At 33.3% G+C, this 10,489-nt stretch overlaps 1 protein-coding gene across 1 annotated transcript; it reads left to right on the top strand.

Moving 5' to 3' along the window:
- The first annotated feature begins 8,696 nt into the window (after positions 1-8,696).
- LOC110943275 lies at positions 8,697-9,359 on the top strand. Its single transcript, XM_022185024.1, has one exon. The coding sequence runs from the start codon at positions 8,697-8,699 to the stop codon at positions 9,357-9,359; it is 663 nt and encodes a 220-aa protein (XP_022040716.1).
- Positions 9,360-10,489: the final 1,130 nt, after the last annotated feature.

The raw sequence follows: 10,489 nt of genomic DNA, 5'->3' as shown, positions 1-10,489 counted from the left end.
CTTTTAGTCCCTCAATGACCAAATAGTTTATTTTAGCACACCGAACCCCTCAAAGCCTATTTCTAAGCTATGTAAAGGATATTTAGGGTATGTTTAACTTATGATCAAGTTCCGGAATGTTCGTTACAGTATGAATCGGCATACTTTCGCAGTTTGTCGAAATTAGTCCCTGTAAGCGAATAAACTTGATTTCGACACACCAAACCTTCCAAAACTTATTTCTAAGTTATGTAAAGGTTATTTAAGGTATGTTAAGCCCATGTCACTATTCCGGAGTGTTTGTCGCGTTAAACTGATTACGTTTACGCATCAGTTCGCGTATAACTTTCTAGAAAGCGATTTAGAGCTCGAAATCGAACAAGAATTGATATGTGCAAATGATACACATATTTATACAAATCCCAAGTATGAAATACAATATTTCATTGATTTGATATTTGTTTAATGGCCGTGGAGGCACAGATGTCACACAAACCATAATGGTAATTTCAAAAAGAAAGGTCTTGGTTTTACTCCAGCAGAAAAACAGAAAAATGAGAAATATGTTCGAGATTTTAAATCAAGAATGACGTTTGTTTCAGGTACATCTTCTGAAGAGGAGAAAGAAAAGTTGTTTAGAAAGTAGTCAAACAGAGAGTTCCTTGCAAAGAAGCAAGAAGAAATGCAGACTGTGGATTAGAAGAAGAAAACTCGAACCTGTTTCAAGTGTGGAAAAACTGGTCACATGCCATGAATTGTTCACAGACAATTCAAGACAAACAGGGAGTTTCTAAACTAAAATAGAAAGTGGTTGAGTTTGAACCACCAATTGATAGAACAAAATTATTTAAAAATTCAAAATTTGAAATTGGTGAATGTTCAAACAAGTTTTACAAGAAGAGAGCTAAATCTAACAACGACAAATGGGTTGTTAAGAAGTCTGTTGATAGTTCTAGCGATGATTCTGATAGGTCAAAATCAGAGGAGCTATCTTCTGGTGATGAATCTGATTCCACAAAATCAGAGGAGCCACAGGTTGAGGTAAATGGTGAAGAATGAGTTCCGACTGTGGATGATGAGAATTCTCCACCACTTCAGGCTGAAAATTTTAAAAAGAAAATTGGTAAAGTTAAGATTTCAAACCAATTTTATTCTGACAAAAAGGTTTTTGATGTCGAAAAGGCCTTTAACCTCAAAGTAAAACACATCTTTGGAAAAATGATTGACCGAAAAGTCAAAGGGGTTAAAGAGTTCTATGAGAAGAAGATGGGAGGTAAGAAACCGAGTGTTGGTAGCTCGGTAACACCCAAGGCTGGTCAGGCTTGGGTGGATATTTTCTTTGAATAGAAAAACCTGACTTGCCAGAGTTCCCAGGTTGGTAAGAGTGGAACATGAATCGGCATCATTCTTTGTATTTGTTTTTGTTTTTTCGTACAAGTGGTACAGAGGTTTGTTTGTGCATACTTGCAAATGGTAAATCAAGGACATTAAGTTGTACTTGCATTTTCCTACAAGTCATATTTGATTAAAAGACAATATGATGAACCACATCCCCATATCTACAAGTTGTAAAATCAACTAAACTTATTTTCCGGAAAAACTATTTTGATTTATACAAACTTAAGTGTTCTGAAATCTTAATGGGAAAATAGTTTGTTGAAAGGGGGAGTTCTGATTGTTTATGCCAATTGGATGGCGATTTGAAGCTTGATACAACAGTTGTCAAATTTATGTACAGTTTGTTTTCAAATTTCTTTAAATGTGTTTGTATTTTAGGGGGAGTAAAAATTTCAGAAAATCCAAAAACATTAGAAAATTTGAAAAAGACAAAAACATGATAAAATCAAAATTGAGTTTCGTTGACAAAAAGAGGAAATGATAGTACATCAGTGGACTATCACAACACGCTAAAGAAATGTAAAGTCAAAAATGTGATAAACAATCTCACTGTGGATATGTCAGTAGGTTTTTACACATTTAGTAAATTGTGACGAGATTTAAATCTAAAAATTTCAAGCTTGCTTATCTTGTGGGTAACATTTCTTGGATATATGGGTAACCCCCGAAATCTTGTTTGAAAGGTCCCTCTTTCTGAAATACTAGGTCTTTATACTCAGTGATATCTGGGGTATTATCTCGGGACTTCTGGTGAATGGAAATTCTGACCTAGTCCCCGTATAATACTTTTTGCAAATGCTTGAAATATAGCGCCGCCCTCAGCATAAAAAATGATGAAACACTGAAAAATGCTAATCATGTGTTGTTGAAGAAAAGATCCTCTGAAGGGGACACACCAAAAGTCGAGCCGTCATCTCTCTGCTGAACGGAAGTTCTGACCTGAGCTCTCACGGTTTCGCATCTAACCCCTTTATAGATATCATCTGTGGTATACTCACATGTAAGACTGAATATTGGGATCTAGATACGGGAGTATATTCAAGTAGTGGGACACGCGAATAAGTTTAAGTGCTTAAAACATTAATATCGTGTCTCGAAACAGTTGAACTTTGTGTGAAAAGTTAAAGTGGACCAGCATACTGACAATCTAGGTGAATTGTTTAGAACTTATAATGAAATGAAGCTTAACGGTGTTGGTGATATGTATCATATACTGGTATGATCCTCTTACACAAACTCATAAAAAAAGAAGAAAAAAAAAGATTGTTTGTAAATATTTCTTTACTGCATTCTGTATAGTCAAAAAATCCCAAAAAGATTTTTAGTGTGTTTTAGCATAAATGTTGAAAAATTCAAAAAGATTTTCGACAACTGGTGTTGAAGAGAGCTGATTTTCAAAATTCCAAGTGCTAAACATGACGACAATTGGTTTAGGAGAGTATGTTTGAGAGTTTAAAACATATCTTACAAGTGGTCATCAGAAGTTTTTGTAGAGAAAACGATTCTGCAGTTTGGTTCATCAGAGACTATAAATGTTAGATCATTTTGTGATTTCTACAAGTGGTGTCTGAGTGTGTTAAAGTTTAATATCATAAAACTTATGTTTGTGGTAGAGAATTGCAGATTTGAGTCAGGCAACTATCTTGAACCTGAAAAACCAGATTAAGATCCAGCTGATTGAGAGGGGGAGTCTGAATGACAAAGAGCCAGGTTCTGATTCTGAGATTGTTGCTGCTGATGAATTTAAAGATTCAACACTCGAGGGGGAGTGTATGTTGGTGCAAACGAATAGAGAAGAAGTCAACATCCGAGGGAAGGAGTTTGTTGGTGATGAAAGAGAAGAGAAGATAAAGATTGAGGATATTTACAGCGTCAAATACTTCAAAGAGAAGCCCAAAGACTGATAAAGATTGAAGATTCGAAGACTCGACACTGTAGACTCAATCAACATCCGGGGGGAGTTTGTTGGTGCATCCGTCTGTCGTCTTCGTCTTGTATCGAGTCTTGTATTGAGCTAGTTAAATTAGGGCACGAAAAACGAGATAGTGGAATATAGTAGAGATTCCGCTTGAAATGACATGAGAACATTTCAAGCAAAATCACATATGTTCTGATTCCGCTTGGTTTAGCTTGTCTGATTTAGCTTGAAGTGTATGATGTTGATTTTGCTTGAAACATGTTCAAGCGAAATCACAAGGCCTATAAATAGGGGTGTTCAAGCGAAAACAAGTAATCAGTTGTTCCGGTTTGCCACGAAGTGCTGTCGAAGTGTTGTCACGCTGTAAAAGTCATTCTAATCAATCAATCGACAGTTTAAAGTGTATTCTTGCTGAATTGAACTCAGTTTGTTTGTTTCTGCCGTTCAAACTGAGCAAAACTCTTCTGATCGACTCGTTCGGGTCTGAAAACGATCCTGCAATTTAACTGACTACCGAGTATTTTATCTTGCGTTTTATCGCTTTTTAAGGTGTTTTAAAATTATTTTATCGTCTTATAAAAATTAACTCGTCAAAATATTGTTGAATAATATTTTATTTGCCTAGACTAGCTGCGTTGTCTGTATAAGTATACGTGCGGTATTGTGTAGTATGCGTTTAAATTCGCAAAACAGAGATTTTAAGCGTTTTAATTAAGTTTTTCCTCATGAATATGATTACAAATAGAATTTCAAGTAAATTGCCAAAATCGTACTTGAGGTTTGGTTATGTTTGCCATTTTCATCCCAAACAACTTTTTTGTACCATATAGTCCTTCATTTTTGAGATTTTTTTCCCATTTTCATCCAAACATCTAACTTGTTTTGACAAAATCATCCCTAAAATTTGAGACTTTTTGTCATTCTCATATCTCCTATCAAGAGAAATCAGGTACTTAACTCTTCACCTTGAAGTTTTACATCCAAGGTTCTTGAACTTCCAAATAACTAGAAGGTTGTACAACATTCTAATTTTGGTTCCTCATCTCCCAAAGTAGTTTAGTTTTCTTTCTAACTAGCAATAACAATCGCGCGCGTTGCGGCGCGGGTACACCGTAAATATAGAATGGATTAGTCTAAATGTTATTTTATGCGTTAATCATATGAAAACGTACGTTTCGACGTATCTGATTGTGCTTAGTGTGACCTATATAAGCATATATATTGCATTTGGATCAAAACATAAAGTAAATCGAGTTTATAGCATACAATCATAACATACATGTGACCTGACTCATGCATAGTAAACATTAGTGGGTATATAGGAAAAACCGACACATGTAATCGAAAGGGATTAATTAGAGCTTTTGAAAAAAGGGAAAAGTAAAATATGACTCCACTCGGTTCGAAACATACATAAAAAAGCACGAAAACAAATTGTATTTGACCTAACTCGTTTTCCAAAATAGTTTACGTTGAAAAGTGTCCAACTCGAATTTAATGCACATAAAAATATGCACGTAAAAATGGTTTTTTAAGCGAAAACGTATTATATTTGATCAGACTCCTTTCTAGAAAACGTTTAAATAGGGCAATTGAATTTATACCGACACGTATATAAAAATATGCATGTAACTGTGCCAAGTAGCACCAATGTCACATATCAGCTAGCGACTACCAACATCCGAAAAACTCGTAAAACTAAAATAAATAAATAAGAAAGGAAAAAATAACATTGGACGAAAAGAGCCCGTTACAGTGTGTTAATGCGAAGAAATTAGAATTAAACGTAAATATAGAAAAGAATAAATTAGTCGATCTAGGACACGTGCATTGCGACGAATCCGTCAAACGGGGAAAATAGATGCGTTGCGATGCGCCTATTAAACCGAAAAAATTGACGAAAATACGTTGAACCTCACACACACGTTGTGGCATGTTAACCCGCAAAATTTAGAATGAAAATTAAAACGAAAAACTTGCGAAAGATGAAAAATCTATGGGACTAAAGTTGAAAATAAAAAAGTGTTGGGGTTAAATTGCAAAATATGAAAGCCTTAGGTTAAAATTTAAAAAACAAAAGGGTTAAAATGCAAAAGGTGAAAACCTTTGGGTTAAAAGTAAAAAATCATATTTTTTAAAAACTCCCTATGCATGGGGTACAAGACCAACAAGCAACAATTTGTTGATAATTTATAATATGGAAATATTGGTTCCTCATCTCCCCAAATAGTTTAGTTTTACTTAGTAGTACAAAAGGAACATTCAACTTTTTATGTAGTATCCATTCCTGTACAACCAAAGGTGTTTTTTCAATCAAAAGTTATAGTAAACCAAGAACGTTAATTAATGGACAAGTTACTATGTTAATATGGATATCGCATTGTAAGCAAGGAAATGTCGGTGACACTAGTCATAGCTATTGACATATTCTCAATATGAAAAGGACAAGCTCTTATTCGAACTTTCCACATGATAAGCGGTAGAGGACAAGCCCTCAAACTTTTTCATATGTTGATATCTTTTAAAAATTTACACATAAATATAAGCAATTAATTCTCTTAATTTAAGTACAAGATTGCAATATTTTTTTAATTTAAAAAAAGTTAACATATCCTATGATTACCAATGTTTATGTTCTCCAACGCACCGTACAGTCAATCCTCTAATATACATGTGCGTGCATGCGGCGTGCGCCTGCGTGTGTACTTGTATATATACGTAATTGTATTATTATTGTTGTTTTTTAAGTCAACTTATATGAAACAATAATAAAGTTAAGGAATTCTTTTGCGAAATATATATATATATATATATATATATATATATATATATATATATATATGAATTACATATTATATATTATTCTTATTATTGTATTATATTTATATTTATATTTATATTTATATTTATATTTATATTTATATTTATATTTATATTTATATTTATATTTATATTTATATTTATATTTATATTTATATTTATATTTATATTTATATTTATATTTATATTTATATTTATATTTATATTTATATTTATATTTATATTATATATGAATTACAAAATAGCTTGAATAGTGATTTTATTATTTATTTTAGTTTTTTAATTTATTAATATTTTATCATCATTTATTAATTTCATTTCTTTTGCTAATAATACGTGTTTCTAAACTTTTAAAAACAATCGAACATCACAACTATGATTTTCATTTCCAAAAAAGTTACGCAATAAATTTTATTGAAAATGGATATCACTCTGCGATCGTACCAAGCACTCAAACAAATGCTAAACCAACGATGTATAGAATTTAACTTCACAACTATTTATTTTCTTTCAACACTGCCATATAAAATATTGAAAAGGTATATCATTCTGATATTGTAGCAAATAAAATAAAATAAAATTAAATTAAATTAAATTAAATTAAATTGAAACCATTGAAACCAATAATGAATAGTAACTTATCATTTTTAAGTATTTACTATTTTTTAATAATATTTTATTTATCATTTAATTTGAATATTTTAATAATAACTTGCATTCTATGTTTATTTTTTTAATATCGGGATATAAATTTAATTGAATACGAATATTGTTCCGCTATCGAGCTAAACTGAACTGAAACTGAGCGAACAACATTTCTATCAGTTGCGATAAACTGACACCAAATCACTACTGTACCGTATCTAAACAAAATGAACAACATTGATACCGATATATGTATTCATTTTGTGGCTTTCTGTTTGATAAAAAATACCGTGATGCTATTGTACTAAATTGAACCAAAACCGACCGAACATTAGTTATGGCACTATGTATCTTTATTGTTCTTGCTTTTGATAAACTTACACCATATCGCTATCATACTATAGCGAATATCGGCACCGGTACCTAAATTCATATTTATGGTTTCTAGTTTCGATAATTGTTCATTTATACAACTCTATCTATGACGATAAATGAATATCGGACCCCTACGGTGACAGTTTCAACCGATCGATACCGTTGGAAAACACGGGTTGTGCCGGTACTAGTGTTAGTTTATATCGTTTTTAGACTATTTAATGCACATGTTAATTTCTATATGGAGAACATATGTATTATACCCTTCTGTAACAAAACAAACCAAACCGATACTCAATCTAATGCGTGCGGTAACGTCGCGCTGCAATGCGCGACAAGTAACCAACTTCTGGTTATATATATATACATATATATATATATACATATATATATATATATACATATATATATATATATATATAGGGAGAGGATCATGAGAAAACTACATATAAATGAGAAAATTTAAAAACTAACTAAAAAAAGCTAAAAAACATACCAAAATTTTATTTTTTTTTTACAATTTTTTTAAACGAAATCGCTAGTTTTTATATATAAAAAAATTTCAAAAAAAAATATTTGTTGTACTGCACATGTGCATTATATGTGCATTATATGTGTACTACACACGTGCACTATATCCGTAATAGTGCACATGTGCAATACAACAAAAAAACTTTTTTTTTATTTAATTTTCTTTGAAATTTTTTTTTCATGCATAAAAAGCTACGATTTTTTTATAAAAATTTAAAAAAAAAATTAGTATGTTTTTTTGGCTTTTTTAGTTAATTTTTTAGTTTTCTGAGTTAAACTAGTTTTCTCATGATCCATCCCCATATATGTACATATATATACATACATATATATATATATATATATACCTATATATATATATGTATATATATATATATATATATTTGCTTCGGTCACTTAAATATATTATTTTAATATTTATCCAAGAATTTTATAATAATAAAAAAAATTCGATAGTTATTAAAAAGTCTTTAAGTAACTCTAATACCAGCTAGGGTGGTTAAGGATTTGGAAGCGAAAATGCGGAATTTTCTGTGGGCTCAGTCCTCTTCTAAGCAGAATAGAGCGAAAGTTTCTTGGAAGTCTGTTTGTGTGCCGAAGTGTGAAGGGGGCTTAGGTATCCGCCGGGTCTCTGATTTTAATAAGCTCTTATGGTGTCGCATGTTTGGAGTATTCTAAGTAACCGTCATTCATTATGGGTTGCTTGGATACACTCTTATCGCTTAAAAGGGCGGAATTTCTGGGATCATAAGGTGCCAGTTAGTTGTAGTTGGAGCTGGAGGAAGATGGTTCAGATTCGTCCCATGATCCGTCAACACGTCTGGTCTTTGATTGGGGATGGCAGAAATACTTCTGCTTGGTTTGACACTTGGAGTAACATTGGTCCGCTTTGTTCGTTTTTGTCTCCAAGAACCATAACCCGAGAGGGTTTTTCTCTTAAGGATACAGTTGCAGATTTTTTTTTAATGGTTCTTGGATTTGGCCGGATGCATGGAGAGATATGTTCCCAGTTCTTATTCAGCTCGACCACATGCAACGGAATTTAAATGCCCCAGATCGTCTTATGTGGAAACATGGAGATAATGTGGCTGAATACTCTTCTTCTAGAGTGTGGGATTCTCTTCGAGCAAGGGATCAGGAGGTGGATTGGGCTAATCTCATTTGGTTCTCTCAATGTATTCCTCGACATGCTTTTCTGATGTGGCTTATTGTTAGACGAAAATTGCTAACTCAGGATAAAATCTTGCAATGGAACCATACACGGTCTAACAACATGAACATGATGTGCTGCTTATTGTGCTACGAAGATGTTGACTCGCATGAGCATTTATTTTTCGAGTGCAAGTGCGCCACGCAAGTTTGGGAGGCGGTTCGTTCAAAAGCTGGTATGGAAAGTCTGGAACCTAAGTGGTGTGATATTCTCGACTGGCTTGGCAGTCATTCGCGGTCAAAGTCAGCAAAAAATTTGGTTTGCAGATTGTTAGTTGCGGCCCTGGCTTATACTATTTGGCAGGAAAGGAATAACCGGTTGTTCAGAAATCATGCCCGGCCGCCGGATACTTTATGTAAGGTGGTGTTGGAAAGTGTTAGATATAAACTGATGGGGCTTAGATTCAAGAATACTGCGGGGGTTCGGGAGCTACTTGAAAAGTGGGATGTTCACGGAGCCGATTTGGTCATGGAAAATGGATGAGTCCTGCTTCTAGTTTCAGTCTAGATTTTTAGTCTAGTGGGTGTTTATTTTGTGTCACTTTTAGTTGTTTTTCTTGTTCTACTTTCATGGGGGTATGTCCCATGTTTGAACTAGTAAGGATTTTACCTTACTACTTGTTTTGATTTTTGTGAATATATAGAATCACCGGGGTAACCCTTTACCCAAAAAAAAAAAAACTCTAATAGCAGTTAAGATTGTCTAAGATTAACCAACTTAATATCTGAACTCCTTGGTTGTGTATTTGTATTCTAGTAATGACTAATAGAACTCAAGTGTACAGCTTGACAAGCAAGTTATACAAGCACAACCAGTTGGCATACATTTAATTGCGAAAATGGGAAATTTAAATTGACCAAACGGTCCAAACGCACCTGACATACACAAGGGACACCTACAACTCATTAAGAGAAATAGACCATGACAATCCTCTAGCCGTTTGCAACCTTTTCTAGAATATATATTTGTCCGAACAGTCGTATATTCATAAATATAAACCCGTATTGTACACATAGTCCCGGATGAAAATGGTCCATGGATGCATGTGATTGAATTCAGGCCAATGTGAAGACCCTTGCAGGACCAGGACCCGGGCCGGGTTGCATGCACCATTGTGGTTGCACATGATGAGGCTTTGGTCCCTAATTCACCTCTCTCCTGGACGCTTTAATTGTTTATGTGGTCCATCTGCGTAGAAGAATAGGATACCGTACTTCTTAAATATTGTTCTTCTTATAGCCCCACAATATTTAATGAAATCCTTTTTCATTAGGTGACATGTTTTGACTGTCATATTGTATCTATTAGAAATGCTAATGAAATATAAATAAATATACATGTCCGGTGTTTATATACATTATACCTTTCGAGTTTTGTGTTGTATAACCAACTAAAATGTTTTAAACTAAAGCAAAGGTGGATGGACCACTATGCTTAAATTGAGGTGTGTGAAATAAAACTGAAATAAGGAAATGTGTTAAGTTTGTAAAGTAGAGGTCGTGACCAAACTTGTTAAGGACTTTATAAGGAACAAATCCACATGTTTAGAGCGCACACCTATGTGTGAAGGAGGGGATTGCAAATTTTGTCTGAATGACTTGAAAAATCAAACT

The sequence above is a fragment of the Helianthus annuus genome, chromosome 5, assembly GCF_002127325.2.
Source record: "Helianthus annuus cultivar XRQ/B chromosome 5, HanXRQr2.0-SUNRISE, whole genome shotgun sequence".
Classification (NCBI taxonomy): domain Eukaryota; kingdom Viridiplantae; phylum Streptophyta; class Magnoliopsida; order Asterales; family Asteraceae; genus Helianthus; species Helianthus annuus.
The sequence above is the reverse complement of the archived record's forward strand: the minus strand, read 5'-3'. Positions and strand labels throughout refer to the sequence as shown.

Coding starts and splice junctions, on each gene's coding strand:
- LOC110943275 (XM_022185024.1), top strand. CDS start 8,697: ATGCAACGGAATTTAAATGCCCCAGATCGTCTTATGTGGAAACATGGA.